This window comes from Cibotium barometz, chromosome 3 (assembly GCF_041138505.1).
Source record: "Cibotium barometz isolate CiBa-2024 chromosome 3, ASM4113850v1, whole genome shotgun sequence".
NCBI classification, from domain to species: domain Eukaryota; kingdom Viridiplantae; phylum Streptophyta; class Polypodiopsida; order Cyatheales; family Cibotiaceae; genus Cibotium; species Cibotium barometz.
This window is the reverse complement of record NC_141048.1, coordinates 30,314,046-30,332,509: the sequence shown is the minus strand read 5'-3', so window position 1 is coordinate 30,332,509 and position 18,464 is coordinate 30,314,046. Positions and strand designations below refer to the sequence as shown.

At 41.9% G+C, this 18,464-nt stretch overlaps 1 protein-coding gene across 1 annotated transcript in view; it reads right to left on the bottom strand.

Moving 5' to 3' along the window:
* LOC147639929 (Regulator of chromosome condensation (RCC1) family protein) overlaps nt 1-9,023 on the bottom strand; it is a 33,460-nt gene extending 24,437 nt beyond the window's left edge. Inside the window, exons 1-4 of the mRNA XM_086775417.1 lie at nt 8,475-9,023; nt 7,631-7,852; nt 7,373-7,483; nt 6,870-7,238 (exon numbers count right to left, since the gene is read on the bottom strand). Coding sequence (XP_086631543.1) covers nt 6,870-7,238; nt 7,373-7,483; nt 7,631-7,852; nt 8,475-8,807 — 1,035 coding nt within the window. The 5' untranslated portion in view covers nt 8,808-9,023. The remainder of the gene's footprint in view (nt 1-6,869; nt 7,239-7,372; nt 7,484-7,630; nt 7,853-8,474) is intronic.
* Nucleotides 9,024-18,464: the final 9,441 nt, after the last annotated feature.

The window sequence follows — 18,464 nt, the reverse complement described above, 5'->3', positions numbered from 1 at the left end:
AACAAAAACACAAGGGAGTCACACAAATGGCCTACCTAAAATGGTACAATATCACAAGAAAATCACAAATGGCCTACCTAAAATGGTACAATATCATAAGAAAATCCCAATGATCTTAAATAGCTAATACATTTTTGTTAAGCATATAGCAGCTTACTATTCTTTTGGATAAGTTAATGTAGCAGCTCCTCCATGAGTACATATCCATACTCATGAACTGGAGGACATTTGTACCATAGTCTCATCATCGCAAACTTTCCAGGTACATCTTTGGGGATGGGGGGACCATGGTTGGTTGAAAGCCTAGTCAATGGTACAACCCATTGCTTGGAATTTTCCTTGAAATTGCAAACCTCTCCAAACAAAAACTAGAGTCTTCACAACACATTTGTCCAAGCTACCATCAGCTCGGAACTTTGATTTGAAGATCCAACGCACACCAATCACCTTACGCTGCAGTGGCCGAGGCACCAAAATCCAAGTGCCATTCCGTTCGATAGCATCCAACTCTGCCTACATAGCACGACACCAAGGCTCATGTGAAAGAGCCTCGTCTACAGAAGTGGGATCAGAAGGACCATTAATGATAGTAGACATAAGAGCATAATTAACAAACATGTTGCCCTCATGAATTTGTTTCCCTGTAACTCTCGAAGAACGCCGAAGAGAACCAGGCAGAGGAGCAGAAGGAAGCTCAGGTAAACCAAAATCACGAACTCTCTGATAATACCAACCAGGTACAGATCTGCTCGAACTCACCGGAGGAGGAGCAGGGTGGTCATCATCTGACTAAGTATCCTCAGCTAGAGGTGTAACAGAAGCAGTGGGAGCAAGAGGAGGAGGAGAAGGAGGCGGAGACGGAGGTGAAGGAAGAAGAAGCTCACCACCCCCCTCTGAAGATGTAGGAGTCTCGTCAGACACCACATCACAGCTCACAACAACTTTATCGGCCTGGGGATCATAAAGACGACATGCCTTGGACACAGTGTTGTATCCGAGAAAGTCATGCGCTAAGACTTCGAGTCCAACTTGGAGCGATGCTCCTTAGGCACATGAACATACGCCGTACACCCAAATATCCGGAAATGAACAACGGAGGGCTTCTCACCATGGAAAGCCTCATACGGAGTTTTATCGGGAAGAGCACCAGTAGGAGACCTGTTCTAAATGTAGACAGCAGTTCAACCCAGAAACGTCGAGGTAATGAAGAATGCTCAAGCATAACACGGGTCATCTCCATAATGGTCCTATTCTTCCTCTCGGCGGCAACTCCATTCTTTGTGATGGAGTATATGATGTAGTAAGCTATCTCCGAATGCCATGTGTCTTGCAATATTGCTTAAACTCTTGGGATGTGAACTCACCCCCTCCGTCGGTCCTGAGAGCCTTGACCGAGTGACCGGTCTCTTTTTCCACCTCAGCTCTCCAATCACAGAAGTGCTGAAAAGTTTCATCCTTGGTCTTCAGAAAGAAAACCCAAGTATATCTGGTAAAATCATCCACCATCACGAGCATGTACAACGCCTTACTCAAAGACGTGGTACTCATAGGACCACATAAGTCTGCATGAATGAGAGCAAGTGATGTCAAAGATCTGTGTCACCTCCTTCAGAAAGGTGGCTCGGTGTTGCTTCCCCTGTAAACAAGAGGAACAAGCAGTAGACGGAGCCTTGATGGTCGGTAATCCCTCAACCAACCCATCCTTCGAAGCTCGCTGCAGAAGCTGATAGCTCAAATGGCCAAACTGAGCATGCCAAAGAGTAGAAGAAGCACCAGAAGAAAGCAAAGCGGTCAACTTGTAGAGACCACTATCTTGGACTCCCTGAGCCAAGATGCTACCAGTCGCCTTATCACGAATGGTAATCTCATAACGAGAAAAGATCACCTCCGCACCCTGAGCTGTAAGAGCACTCACTGACAAAAGGTTAAAAGCCAAATCTGGAATATACACAACGTCAGAGAAGTACCTCTTGTCTCGTCAGAACGGAAGATGGGGATAGTGCCATGACCATGCACTGGCACAAAAGAAGAATCACCCAGAGTGATCTCGCCTGATCTGGCAGTGAAGTCCTCGAACCAATCTCGATGGGGTGTCATATGAGCAGTAGCACTGCTATCAACAATCCAAGCCCGTGACTGAGAAGTCACAAGAGCAAGTATACACCGAGTACCTGCTAAGAGAAGAATGCCATCATCCTTCTTCGGTTGAGACACCGTCGTTGAGGAAGAGTTCTTTGCTGCTTCATCACGCTTCTTCTTGTGACATTGGAGTGACTTGTGACCCTTCTTGCCACAATAATAACATTCAATGTCCTTATTCTTTGAAGATTTGTTGTCTTTATCCTTGTTGGAATCCTTGGAATTCTTGTCAGAACCCCCTTTTCCTTTCTTCTGTTGATTCTTCCCTTTATCTCGTGCTGCCAAAGCTCCATCACGGCCACCAGAGGTGCCAGTCCGCTCCTCAAAGCGAGACTCAATCTGCATAACGGAGGGGAGAACTTCCTCCCAAGTAACTGGAACAGGACGAGGAGAAGAAACAAGAGACTAAAGTATGCATCAAACCTCTCTGGAAGTTTGGAGAGCAGCTGAATAGCCATGTCCTCTGTGGAGATGTCCTTGCCACAAACAGCAAGCTCATCCCGGAGATCTTTCATCTTCGAGATGAAGGCAAATAAAGATGGAAAGGCAGAAACTGATAAGTTCATAAGTTGCTTTTCCAACGCCAAAATCCAACCCGGAGACTTGATCTCATAGAGATCTGCAAAAGCCTTCCAAACTTCATGTGCAGCATCTGTTGTACGCACATGAGAGAGAACAGAATCCTGACAGTTCAACCTCAGAAAAGAGAAAACGCGTCGATCATTCAACTACCAAATATCAATCTGTGCCTGAGTCGCACCACCGGAAGCAAGGGTGGGAGGGGTGGCATTGGCCGGTGTAACAAGCCAATCCCAAAGATCCACGCCACGCAAGGCCGATTTCACCTTCACCTTCCATAGGGTGTAGTTGGAACCATCCAAACATATGTAGAGAAGTCGGTGCAACCATCACAAAAGCTTGGGCTCAATCTCAAAAAATGCACAAACTCTGAAGAAGAAGTGTCCTCCACAGGTACCAAGGGTGCCACCAAAGCCTGGAACACCACAGACCCCCTCTGCAAAGGGGAAAACCCACTGGAGAGGAAAACGCAGCACACAGAACGCTGCTATCCTGAAAAAATAGGCCGCCTATGTCCAATCTCCACGTGGAAAAGAAAATGCCGGTCAACAAGTACCTGATGGTTGTGTTGATGAAGCCAATCTGTAGACAAAAAGACCACCAGGTGCTGTCCAGAAAACGCAGCAGCAAAGAGCTGCAAATCTGAGAGAAAACGCAGAGGAGAGGGTGCTGAAAACAGTGCTGAATCTGGGGCAGCAAAGAGGTTGCTAAACCGGGAGCTCTGATACCATGACAGAGTGCACAGAGCGGAAGCAAAGTGGCACTAGAATGTGCTGAACAGAGAGTGCAAGAGAGAGAGAGATATGGAGAAAACTATGCTGAATATACCGAAGCAAAACAGTCCCAAGCAAGAGACACTACAAGTCTCATAAGTGAGGGAGCAAAATATGTACAAGACTGAATGAACAATGAGAGGCCAGGCTGCCAGCACCCACTATTTATAGTAGGGGTAAGCTGGCCGACTGGAGCTACAAAACAGGCCGACTCGAAAATGCCAAAAAAGCTGGGAAAAATCCCAGAAAAATACTAGAAAAAGGGGTGGCCAGCCCACAAGCAAGGGCCATGCAAAAGGGACCAAATGGGCACCATAAAAGAGCAGAATCTGGGGATGAATGTGCTAACACGAGGGAGGCTATCCCTAGGCCCGCTCTCTCAGATGCAGCATCTTCGGGTCAAGTAAGGGAAAGGAAGGCAAAGGAGACTTCATCAACTGACAAGATGGACTTCAACCTAAGAGAGAAGAGCGTCAAGTTTGATGCTTTTCATGGAAAGCGGGATACACAAAAAGCATTATCTTTTGTCAAGCAATTTGATGCTAGTTTTGGAGGAGATGACTACTCCGAAAAGTCAAAGCTTCACATGGTTCGCATGCATTTGAAGGATGCCGCCTTGAATTGGTGGCTAGAGGTGGTACAAGAAGGGACTGAGCCAAAGACATGGACCGAATTCAAGGTTATGTTCAATAAAAAGTTTCTACCCACAAATTTTGAAGCAGATGTGCAGAAAGAGTGGGATGAGGTAAAGCAAAAAGTTGGTGAGAATGTGGCATCTTACCTTAACAACTTTTCAGTAGTTTCTTTGAAGTTTTCTTTGAAGTTTACTTCATATACTCCTATTCCACCACTAATGGAAATGTGTAAGTTTGCGAATGGATTGCAACCTAAGCTTATACAAGCAGTATACATGGCTGGTCCAAAGGCTTGGAGGAAGCTCAAGACGAAGCTTTGCAAGCCAAGGCCTTGTACATGCCTTGGATGGAGGGCAAGACAAAGAACAACAATCAAGACCCACCTCAAAGAAAGAAGTTTAAAGACCGATCCTCATCAAGAGCTGAGCCTAAAGAGAAGAAGGATATGAGTGGGGACAAACCCTCACTCTTTCGAAGAAGATTGTCCCTCAAGCAACTTGAGGAATATGCCAAAGAAGGGAAGTGTTTCCAATGTGGAAAGAAGGGACACTTGGCTGTCCCAACCTGCCAGAGCAAGAAGCTAAAGAGACCAAAAGATCATCAGATTGACATCTTGCCTGGAAGTTTACCATTGAGGAGATTACATTGAAGCAGTCTTGTACTATGAGGGCCATGTTGTGGCCTATGAAAGTCTTAGATGAGGATTTCAAGAATTGTATTGGAACAGATTGTAGAATGGAAATTTTGTGACTTTTCTTGTCATCAAGGAAGATTCTTCTATGAAGTAAATCCGTTTGTGTGTAACAAAGGACTTGAAGCCAAAAGTTTCTACAACTCAAGCTTCAAAGAAGCTACTACTATAACCTAGTAGAAAGAACATTAAGTTTTATGTTCAAGAATGTTTGGTTTTGTCAGATGGTCAAGTTTGACCGACAAAAGCTAGCAGGATTATTGTACCCATTGAATGTTCTATAGGAGAGTATTGTTATGGATTTCATCTTTGGATTGCCAAAGTCAAGAAATGATGGTATATGGACCTTTTTCACGATACCAAGAAGATCAACCATGTATGTCATTGGTTGGACCTTTTTCATTGGAGGATATATAATGCCTTCCATGACACTTTATGGAAACCATACACAAGATTATCACCAGAGAAGCCTGTATTTATTGGAGGATTCACCAAGGGTGGAAGAGCTAGAAGAATAGAAAAGACAATGATCAAAAAATTCCTCTTGGAATTTGAGAATTATTCACTATTGGATACAAAATAGGAGTCCTTCAAGGACTATCCAAAGATACTTTGAGCTTATGAGGAACCGGTTGGTCCAGATATATATTTGGATAGACGTCTTGCGATCAAGACAGATTCAAGAGGGAGGGATTGTACCCCTAACCCTCTTCATTGTATATATATTGGACTAGAATTGATCATTATTCTGCTTATGTAATGGTTACTTGGACATGCTCTAGTTTGGGTAGCATCGATGCCCAAGGAGCAAGATTTGTATTTGAGTGGCAACGATGCTAGATAACCCATTCACGGCAACGATGCCAGAACGAGATTTGTATATGGAAGGCAACGATGCCAGATGACCCGTTGGACGGCAACACTCCCAGATATCTTAGACTGGGCGGTCAATGGCCCAGATGATTGTATTGGATTTCACAATCAGATAGTCATTGCAACCAGATGGCTAGATGGCTATATTGGACTTCACACTTGAGAGATCAATGTGACCAGGTAGCCCAGATGACTATATTGGATTTCATAGTCGGGCAGTCATTGAGACCAGATGGCCCAGATGATTGTATTGGACTTCACAGTCGGGCGGTCAATGCGACCAAATGGCCCAGATGACTGTATTGGATTTCATGGTCGAGCGGTCAATGCGACTAGATGGCCCAAATGACTATTGATGAACTCTCGAGCGGTCCTAGTGACCAGATGCATTGAGGATAGTTTGAGCGGTTTCCCTTGGGAGCCAAATAGCTCAGCACGGTTTCCAATGAAACCACCCAAGACAATCCATGAATAGGAGAATCATTACTTGCGCATTGCATACTGATGTATGTTTTGAATTTCTTTGACTTTGTGTAATGTTTTTGATGTGTGGACAATGCTTGGCCCTCTCATCATCAAGGGTGTGGCCAAAATTATTGAAGTGTGTGAACCTGAACGTCTTCTTCATCATGATCTCCATCCTCATCATTGAAGATAAAAGCTCTCTATCAACCTCATTAACAGAGTTTGGTGCTTTCATCATTAAGCGTGGATTTCATCTTCACCAATTGGCTAGTTTTTCCACTCATTGATCCCTAATCCTCTCTCTCTCTCTCTCTCTCTCTCTCTCTCTCTCTCTATATATATATATATATATATATATATATCTTTAATCTCTTGGATACATGGTTGAGTCTGTCACGACACGCCCCGCTGGGCTTACACCAATGCTCTGCGCATACAAGATTCAAAGCTGCGATAATTGTCTTCTTAGAGACTGAGATCCACAAGATATATATATATATATATATATATATATATATATATATATATATATATATATATATATATATATATATATATATATATATATATAGAGAGAGAGAGAGAGAGAGAGAGAGAGAGAGAGAGAGAGAGAGAGATTTCTAGCAAAAGCGAAGAACATTATTAGAGCAAAGTAATTTACTCTAATTATAAACGGGATTATGCCAGATGAAATGGATGGAGAAAAAAAACAACCTGCCCATTGGAGTCCATCGCCACAGAATGTTCATCTCCAGCTGCAACACGGAGTACAAAGAGGTTCTCGTCCTGAAACTTCTGTATTAAACGTGGCTGCCCCTCATTGGCAAGCTCACCATGGCCAAGACATAAGTTCGCACCATAGCCCCACGAATACAAGGCACCACCTTGAGTCACTGCAAGGGCGTGCGTGGCTCCAGTGCATATTTGAACAACCAGACCAAAACTACTGAGCCTTTCAACCTTCGTTGGAACATGTCTCTCTAATGCATCTCCATGTCCTAACTGCCCATGTGTATTTGTTCCGCATGTGTACACATGCCCCTCCCTCGTGAGGACCATCGTGAAGTTAAGTCCAGTTGCAACCTGCAGACAATCACAAACCATGACTGAGCTGAGAGAGTATGTTTGTGCTCTGATTTGGGGTTTCTTGATTGCTTTTAAGACAAGGGTGCTCTTGTAGTATGCATGTTGAGTAGCAAGATGCAAGTTTCTACAACCTGCTTGCAAGGTATTCCTTTCAATGTTTCCACGAGTGTTAGTTTAGCTATTGTCCGGTTGGCTTCTCCAAGACCACAGCAACCAGATGCATTGTCTCCATACGTATATAGCTGAAAACATCAAAAGGCAAGTGAAAACCCAACATGCAACCAATTACATCAAAAACAGCTATACTACTCAATTCACATGTTTAAAAAAACCCTATATCCAGCGAGTTTAACCGCAACTTCAGCACTAGAAGACTCTAAACGGCATACCTCTCCACTACTCGCAATGAAAGCTGCATGCTGGTAAGAACTTGCTACATGAGTAACAGACACACCTCGTGGCAGCGCCACAGGTATGAATAAGTTGCAAGCAGTAGAATCGCTATCTGATCCTTGACCTGAAGTTGTAGAAGGAAGACCCGACCCACAAGCAAAAACACCCTCAACACCATGTACCAGTAAAGTGTGATATTTCCCAGTAGCAACTTGTATCTGAAATCAAATTTAAGAATAGTGTCTACTGAATTGAGACCGACACAGCAATTACCATGACTCCGACATGCATTTACAGCAATCACAATGAGGTAAAATTGCTGATGCAGTTCTTACACTCAACTCTTAATTCCATGAAGCACACTGCAGGCACCTATTCTTTTGTGGGGTGAAAGATTAATTTTAAGAAAGAAAACAAACCACCAAATGGTCGAGCCTATGTATGTATATGAGTATGTAAATGTATGAACATCCCATCATTAGATGTTTGTATACGAGTATTCATGTATGCACATGACATCAATATGTGCAAGTGTGTGGATGTATATTTGTATGTGAAGCATACATTGCCCTCCAGACTCCAGAGTTGCTGATGAGTGCATGCAGCTAGGTGCACGTGTGCATACGTGCGCACTTGCATCCATGAGCATTTACTTGCGCGAGTTGGCACGCACAATTATGTATGTTTAGTACATCCATGTATGTATATGTATATGTATATGTAAGACAGGGTAAGGCATCACGTGTGTACACATTTGCCTGTGTTTCTCTGTATATAAGCAGGATTGTGTTTATGCATGTGCAAGTGTGTCAATGAATACACGATGCATGTGGAGCATACCGTGCCCTTCTGAGTTGCAACACTTCCATAAGCTTGCTCTGTCGACTGCAGAAACCTAAGAAGCAGCTTCCAATTTCCGGAACATCTGTGCAGTAGCTGGGTACGATACTGAGGGGGCATTGATGAATAGAGAGGATGCACTCTGCACAGGTCCAAGGCGGCGATCTCAGCAACAGACTTGAATCTTAAGGGCAGCAATCCATGGGCCGCTCTGAAGGTGTAGCAGGAAGCTTCTATTCGTGCTAGATCTGCTGCAGAGAGTGATCCTTTGGTTAGAATGTTATAAAGCAGATGGGGAGGAAGATCTTGTAAGGTACAACTGCTTTCTTCCATAGGGAAAAATCCTGTGCTTTGTAAAAACTCTAGAAGAAATCTGCGCAGAGCGCTATTTCCTGCAAAATCTGTGCAGAGCCCAAAACCCTAATCAGCTTTACAAAGCCTGCAAAATCTGTGAAGAGCCCAGGACCCTGATGTGCTTTGCCAACTTCCAAATCCTTTGCTTGCTTGTGTGAGAAATGGTATATGCTTGTGTGAGAAATGGTCTAAAGAAGAAAGTTCAAGAAAAAAGTTTTAAAAATGAAAAAGCGCGCTGCGTTTCCAGTTGACGCCAACGATTGCCACGTCGGATTGTGCATCTACGTAGCAAGACACCCAATTTTGTCATGGCTCCACGATCGAGGTCCCGTACATCGGGCCGCACGGGTGACCCATCATCCCATCTTTGCTCCATCGACCGTTGAGCGCATCTTCGCGCGTTATCACCTTGTTAGGTCTACTCCACTCCATGGCCTTGTGGACTTGGGTCATTCCTTCCATCTTGAATCCATGATCCCACCAGCCCGCCTCATCGGCTCAACACGGCTCACCGTCTCAGCGGCTTTGCCGTTTCCACCATTTTTCCTTCCATCAGTCCCATTTCTACACCAGCATTCTTGCCATCAGTGTGGGGAGGGCATCCCCCGAGGTACACAGCATCACACAACCCCACTGGTAACACGGGAGGCCTAATGTGCCTACCCGGTGCGTGAGTGCGTTCTATGTGTGCCTAGTTATGAGTCCGTGCTACGCCTCTTCTTTGCACTTCATCCCCCATGTAGATGCATGATATTTGACGCAGTTCCAAAGCCCCAAGGGTCCTAGAAAGAAATCTCGAGCGCACATATCCCCCCCCTTTTATGGAATTGATGTCCTCGTCAATTCATTTTCGAACTAGGAGTGAGTGCCTTTATCATGTTCATTGTTATCTCCATCAAGTGCCTAAGTGTTGCAAAAAATAAAAGAGAAAGCAAGAGGTCTTAACCTTGCTTTATAGCCATGAGCAAAGTCTGTGTCTAACCCGTTATACAACGGTGCATATTTTTGTATTTTTGTATATTTTGGTATGGACTTCAAGCCCCCGCTCGAGAGTCCCCCGAATCGCAAATGTGCGAGGTACTAGACTACTGCATTGGTCCTTGCTTGACTCCTGTCTGAGTCGGAGGTGGATTTCTTCAAGACAATGCAGCACTTGCCTATTGGCTCTTGAGTCGACTATGTTCTGGCCTTTTTGAGTGTCACATTCCTCCCAGTGATATTCCAATTGTCAAGGAGGTCGGGTTCATGGATTTTCATGAACTTGTTTCCTCTTGGCCTCTCATCATGCCAGTCTATTCATATCCATTCCAATCTTTTGTTGTCAATGTTGTTGAGGAAAAGGTTTTCCTGGTCAAGCCAAGCCCATCATGGATGGCGAAGTGTTTGCACCTTAGAGTCCATGTATTGTTTTTATGGTTTTGTGACCTTTTGTGCGATACAGGTTGCACGGCTACTTTTGTGCGATACTAGTTGCACGGCTACTTTATTCAAACCACTTTGTTGGTTCCTCTTTTGCTTTGTGATATGAAAAGGGGATTGTTGGTGCCATGATTAGACTTACTCTCACCCAAATGCTATTATGAAAGAAAGGGGCCTATTGTTGCCATCTTGGTCTTACCCTCGCCCGAATGCTATCTGCTATGCCAGCTTTACTTGCCCAACTATCAACTTGTGAGACTTTAGCCTCGTCAACACACATTGTATTGTAGATGATGGGATCGTTGGTGCCGTCTTTGGTCTTACTTTCACCCAAATACCAATTGTGAGAATGGCTTCCGCAGCCCAGTAGCTTCCACCATCTCCATTTGAACTTGTAGTTAACTCTCTTTGCCACCTTTACTTGCACGGTTGTCAACCTATCGTCGACCCATAATGATAGCATGAGTTTCAAGCCACCCCACTTCGACTCTTCGATCGGGTTCATTCACATTCCCATTGGGTTCACTGCATATTCGTCTGAATTCATATTCCAAATTGGGGCCATGCCCCTTGCATATTGTATCCATGATATGGGGTTCAAGCCCCTTGTGCCTTTATCCTTTGCATAACTTTATTGTTTTTCCTTTCTTCATCTAATACCTTTTTCATATGTGTTCTTTGAAAAAAAAGAGGTGGCTCCATTGCCACAAGGCTCATCAAAGCCTTAAGCGGACACATTGCCACTTAGCGGATACCTTTCTTCATCTGAGACCTTTTTCATATGTGTTCTTTGAAAAGAAAGAGGTGACTCCGTTACCACAAGGCTCATCATGGCCTTGAGTGGACACATTACCACAGGGCTCATCACGGCTTTAAGCAGACACATTGCCACTTAGTGGATACCTTTCCTACTCTTTTATCTTTACATTCTTTTGGTACCATGCCAAATGTGACGGTCCGATACCCGCCACATCGTGTTTCTTAAGATTAGCACCCTAGCCCCATAATCGGTCGCTTTAATGGCATACATGGTCCTTTTGTTGCTTCATTGGTTTCTATATGCATTTGCTTTATGATTCCACCTTTGATCGACCTTGTAGGTTTAATGGCATACATGGTCCTTTTGTTGCTTCATTGGTTTCTATATGCATTTGCTTTATGATTCCACCTTTGATCGACCTTGTAGGTTTCATCCACATGACGTTTCTCCTAGGAGGAGTACCTATTGCGCCCCTCACGCTATGCTGGTGTCAATAGTCACATGAAAACTTCTTCCATGCGTTTGCACAAGAACAAGTCTTCTCTGCTATGCGGTCCTTCATACTTGCCTCATGCTAGTCTCCATCTTCACAACTTCAAGCCTTCACCTCCATCGGTTCTTCGGTCTTCCATCATGTTACTTTCAACCCTTTTTCTCTACATCTTTGTAGCTTCACAACTCTTCATTTTGGCCTGATTCAAGTTGATTCAACTTCCCACACCATTTCTTCTTGGCACCTGTATTGCCGTCTATTCCTCATGTAGATTTTCCTCAATTCCCATATACTCATGCATTCAAACATTCCACATTCCCTTTAACTCATATCTATATGTGTCTTTAAAAGATTTGCCTCCCGGATCATACCGTTGGGCTAGCTCCACATGTTCTTCTTGGTTCCTCTCATAAATGTTGACATCTAGGACGGTCTTAGCACTTCATAATCACCTTAGAATACATCCATTGATATTGTTGTGGTGTTCCCAGTCTGCAACCATGAAGTTAGGTGCTAATGATCCGTAATGTTTGCTACTTATCTTGATTGCCTGCCTTTGTCGTTTTTCTTCAAAGCTTCACCTTCCATGGTGGTTTTCTCATGTGAGCCCCGAGCTCGCTGTCCTTCTCACTCGAAGTGCTGTCAGCCCCACTAGGACCGAGTTTCGTGTCTCTCTGATTCACCTCATATGTATTTTGGGCCTCTATTAGAAAATTGGCCCTTGCCAACAACTCGGTTGGACTTACACCCTGATACCTTCCCTCGCATTCAAACCAATCATTCCACATGCCATATAACTTACTAGGCCACTCTGGATTTTCATAAAACATACTGCATAACTGCATTCTACTCGGGAAACGGATCACTTTTCATATGTAACATGTCTCCAAATTCCATTGTTTTGGCCACCGTCCAAAGTTGCCTTATTATTCAAGCTTTTGTATCTGTAGCCTCGGTCCACGAGCGACAGGCTCGACCAAGCATGCCATCATGTACCCTGCGTCCACACGCTCGTGATAGGTATATGTAACCATGGGCAAATTCCATCATCTTGATGCTCAAAAATGCGTTTTTCTATTGTCAGCTACTTTCGTGCCGTCGACTCTGTGGCCGTCACATAGTCCTGCTCAAATTGTCGTTTTTGCCGTTTTGATGATTTTCCCATATTGCTTGCCGTCTTGGCATCACACGCGCACATGTGGGCTTCCTGATGATCTCTGCTCTGATACCAAGTGTCATGGGCCCCACAATCGAGGTCCTAAACATTGGGCCGCAAGGCGGTCAACCCATTATCCCATCTCATCATGCAACTCTGCTCCATCAGCCGTTGAGTACGTCTTCACGTGTTATCACCTTGTTGGGTCACAACCGTCTCATGTCTTCCCGAGCCAGCTCCATGGCCTTGTGGACGTGGATCATTCCTTCCATCTCGAATCCATGATCCCATTTGGCCACCCTCATTGGCCCGTCGGCTCGGCACGGCTCGCCGTCTCGGCGACTTCCCCGTTTCCACCATTTTCCTTCCGTCGATCTCATTTCCGCATCAGCATTCTTGCTGTCAAGGCTAGGAGGGCATCCCCCGAGGCACGCGGCATCACACAACCCCACCAGCAACACAGGAGGCTTAATGTGTCTACCCGATGCATGAGTGTGTTCTATGTGTGCCTAGGTATGAGTCAATGCTACGCCTCTCCTTTGTACTTCATCCCCATATAGATGCATGATATTCGGCGTGGTCTAGTATATCTCCAAAGCCCCGAGGGTCCTAGATAGAACTCCCGACCTCACAAATGTTGACATAGCAAGCACAAGTACTTTTTGATGGGCGTCACGCCCGTTTTTTAGCATTTTGGCTATAAAATACTTGCAAATTTTTAAAATGGCGTCAAAAAATACACTAAAATACAAAAAAAACTTGATATATTTCACCAAATCTGTCAATTTTTGAGGGCAACTGTGCCTGTCAAAAATCAAGCTTGATGGCAAGGTTTAGATCATAGAGGAATGCCAATTCCGACTTTCTAAGTAAAAGTACATCCACTATAACCCCACAAAGTCACATAATGCCTTGTTAAGGATGCTTTAACAACTCAAGTAGCAGCCTTGATGGCCACGATTCATAAACAAATGTGGTGTGAAACATTTGTATAAGGATTGTTAATATACGAGATTAAATTTTAGCAAGCTTTTCGATGAGCTTCAAAACCAAGACCTTGAAGTATGTATGATGTAATAGTGTGCTAAGCTCGCCAAAACGTCAAAGTATGTATGATGTAATAACTCACACAAAAAGATATTATGATGTGATAGCCTTAACTTAAAAAGCTTAAAATTCAGAATATATATTTTGTATGTGTATAATTTTATAGTTTTGACATGCAAGATAGGGTTTTGGTCGATTTTTTTGAGTGTAAACATGACAATATTTGCGTTAGTTTTGAGCAAGTTTCTACCCGTTTTGGGTGATGGGCCCATGCCCATTTTTTGGGTTCTAGACCTGAGGAAAACCCAAACAGAGCATAACTTGCTCAAAACTCACCTAAATATGGTCATGCTTATACTCAAATTATCCACTAGAATATGCCTAACAAGTCGATCTGGCATGTCAAAACTGTAAAGTTCTACACTTTTTCAAAAAGATCATTTTGGATTTACAGATTATTTTATAGCTCCATGGACCTTACATTCCAAAGGCAACCAAGAGCAAGATTACACTATTGTAGTTTTTCTATTGGCATTTGAGACATGCATGCCTTAAGCTCATAAGATTGGAAGAAAAATAATTTAACAAAGACCTACTTTGAAAGATCCTTGTGTGTTGCTCTCTTTTTTTAGCTTAACACATATAATCTTTCTTCTAAAGAATATTCCTTGTTGATAGGCTAAGGAGGCTATGGTAAAAGCTAAGCCTAGGACAATGCAAAAAAAGATTCCTCCAAAGACTCCCAAAGGAGTGAGTTTCTATCCAAATGCTAACCTTGTCAGTAGATTTGAAGAAGCTTCCAACTTAGTGCATGAGTGCCAAGAGAAGTTTAAACCAAACCAATAAGGTTAATAAAAGCATTGAAATAGTCCATCCAAATGTCAAACCTTACAATCTACAAAACCTTTGGACATTCTAGATATTAGTGCTTCTAGAAGAGAAATCAAAAGGAGGTGCCGAGCCTAACTTGATGTCTAAATGTTTAAAGAAGGATGGCATGTTCTTATGCCCACAAGAAATGATGATACCTGAGTGGCATGTGAGTGAGATTCTATGGATCATGAGCAGAGTGTAAAATCATTCCCCTGATAAATTATTATCATTACTCCAAAGAAACCCAAGTCTTTGGAAAGATCTTAAAGACCATGGATGTCAATTTATTGGCAGGAAATGAACTGGTTGTTGCTGAGCAATTGCCTACTCACAAATCAATCCTAGCATCATCAAAGAGCTTGAAGGGCAAAACCAACATTCCAATGAATAACTTTCGGGATTACTTTGAGAAGGATAATGACACCAATGCCACAATATTGATTATATGTAAAGGTGCAATATTGGATGGTGGTGCTAGTGTTATAATTGTTGCCAAAGCATCGTTGGCAAACCTTCTTTGGAACATACAAATGTTATTGAGAAGATGACAAATGGTATAGTCTCTAAACAAATTCTATGTGACCTCCTTAAACTTAAAATTTTATCATCATGTCACCTATGTAGTGATGAACTTCTTTAAGCAACTCGATTCTTATGATGTTATTTTGGGCTGACACTTTATGAGGGAATCCAGACTTGTCCACCATTTTTCTATGGATCATGTGTAATTAAGAAAGGATGGTTAGATTGTTGAAAACTAATGTAATCAAGCCTTAGTGTAGTTCTTTAACCTTCGTTAATTTGGTAGAGATAGAGCTCTAGGTTTATTTTGTGGTACATGCAAGGGCATGCATAGTTCTTTACTCACACCACCAATTTTTACAAAGTTCATATAAACTTGCTTTTATACATATTTTGTAAAAGAAATCTAGGTGCTAATATTTGTGAATATGGTGGCTCTTGTATTTGTTTTCTCCACTTGGTTTGTAACCTTAATTTGAGAGAAAGTGATTATTTGATGTTCTTTGTGGAATCATCAAGCTTTTATACAAGTGATTGGGACAAAGCTCTCTACTTGTTGAATTCTATGCCAGTTTAGGGTGTTTATCAAGAGCTTTGTATCTTGAGTTTGCTTATACATGTTGTCTACCATATGAAATTATGAGTAGAGTTGATAAGCCTCTCAATTGATGCAGTTTTGCATTGCTTTTATAAAACAGCTCCAACCTGTCTCAGATTAGCACCATCCTTGTGCTTTTCATCATTCTCAACAAAAACACGTGAATGCGCTTCTATTGCTTATGGGTTCTTCTACTTGATGTGGACTATTGTTTCTTGACTAACTTGAGTTTAATTCTCAGCTTTTAATGTGACTAAATGTCTTCCCAAATCTATGATATTTTTTGAACAATTGATAGCTTTGTGCTTATGAGATGTTTCGATTATTTATGTCAGAGATTTGTGTATGTGAGGTTATGGTGTGTTTCATTTGTTCTTGTAGAGAAGCCGGTGGATACTCCAAGGAAAGAAGACTCACTCTGAAGCAAGAGCAAACTCTTGATTCTATGTGACACACTCTTTGTGATTGTCTATATGACATGCTCGGTGGTTTAAAGAGCTTAAGAAACTAGATATCTATGTGGTTTCTTTTTAGTTTGTGAGAGGCCTATATTAACGATTTCTTGTAAATTTTCTTTGTACATGTTTGGTTATAGAAAGTTGGGTTTGGTTTCTCTACTTGGTTTGTACATGTTTGGTAATAGAAAGTTGGGTGCTAATCTTCATGGATCCATGGCTTTTTTCTTTGCTTTCTCTACTTGGTTTGTAGACTTAATGTCGCCGAGAGAGTGAAATTAGTTTATATTCTTTATGATGACTAGAGTCATCAAGCTTTTATACTATTGATTGGGAACTCTTCATGCTAAGCTTTTTAAAGGTCTCTATTACTAAATTCTCCAATTTCCAACCAGCTTTGGGGTGGTGTGCTTTTTATAGTTCTCAATATAGAAGCACATGAATGTGGTTCTATTTATTGTGGGTTCTTCTACTTAATGTGAGGCCTGTTGATTCTTGATTAACTTGAATTTAATTCTCAACTTTTGATGTGTCTAAATTGCTTCCCAAGTCAATTATTTTTATAGTTTACATATTTCTGTTAGTTTTATGCCAATCTTTGTGAATGTGAGACTAGTGCATGTTCAATTTGTTCTGTTGCATCCCTTTTCTTCCTAAATTTTATCAGAGATACAATATCCCATGGGTGAAGGATTATTTGGAGATGAATCTAACATGACAAATTAAATAGCTTGTGTTCAAGTTTGCTAGTGATGTCACAAAAGAAAAGAAGTCATTGATGATATTATTACTCTCATGAGCTACTTCTAGCACTTGAGAGATGTGAGAATTGAATGCACTTATTGACGTAATGCCCAAGGTATGCACCTAGATATTGAAGATGATGTAAAGGTACCTAGCACTTTCCTTATCATAGTTAATGGTAAAATCGGTCATGTGAATCCTACAACATAGATACTAGTGCTTCTAAAAGTGAATCCTCCAATTCAACATAAATCCTACAACATAGATGCTATTACTTCTAAAAGTGAATTCTCCAATTCATCATTGCTCATGAAGATTAAAATATTGGAGGAAGCATAAGCACTACCAAGCTAATAGAAACAATATGTAGAGGAAAATGCTTACATATGCATAATGGTTGTGTTACCTTGAGGCGAATCGGGGTTCACAATGCATCAAGAATAGAGGAGAAGAACTCTAAAGGTTCTTAAACCCAGAGAGAGCAATGATTATAATTGAGAACCTAGGAACCAATTCCATCTAAATCTAAGAGAAGATATGCTGCGACGAAGCATTGACTCAATAAGAAAAGGGAATCCTAGGAAAAAGGGGGGGAGCCTAAGCTTAAACAAGTGCCTAAACACTTCAAATCTTACAATGTAGACAAAAGAACTATTTTGTGCATCAAGGCTCAATGCTCCACATGAAGTTAGGTAGGTGTTTCTCTTATGACAACCTAGTAGAGATCAAAGAAGTGGATATTATAGGACTTGGAAGATCCCACACCAGTTTACATTACCAAAGACCTTACTCTCTATAGGAGGAGTCTAGAGGAGAAGAAAGATGACTTGATGTATCGCTTGAAGGAGATTAAGGATTATTTCGCATGAAAATATATAGACATGAAAGGAGTGCCATTTGATGTAGCCCCCCATACAATTCCCATCATTGAAGGATCATGTGTAGTCAAACAACTTCCTTACTCTATGATTCTAGGTATTACAATCAAGGAGGAAAATGACAAGCTTATGAATGTAGAATTTACCTATGAGGTTGAGCATATTGATGGGTATCACCCACGTTTTTGTTGTGCCCAAAAAGAATGGGAAGATTAGATTGTGTGTGGATTTAAAGAAAGTCAATGTTGTTGTGCCCAAAAAGTATGGAAAGATTAGATTGTGTGTGGATTTAAAGAAAGTCGATGTTACCACATGTAGAGATAATCATTCATTTCCATATGTTGAACTTGTTTTGGAGAGAGTAGTAAGGATATTTGAAGAAAGTCAATGTTGCGACATATCCACTTCCATACACGAAATATGTTTGGATAGAGTAGTAGGGAGATTTGAAGAAAATGTACTACATGTAGAGATAATTATCCACTTTCATACACACATCATATTTGGAGAATGTAGTGGAAGAAGAAGTGGACAAATTGATTCTTAGGGTACAACCACATATTTATCACCCCAAAGATCAATATAAATTTTTTGCCATAGAATGGGTTGTCTATGCTTACAAGGTTATGTCTTTATATTAACTAATGCTCCAACTACTATTTCAATATTAATGTGTAATGCTTACATTTTC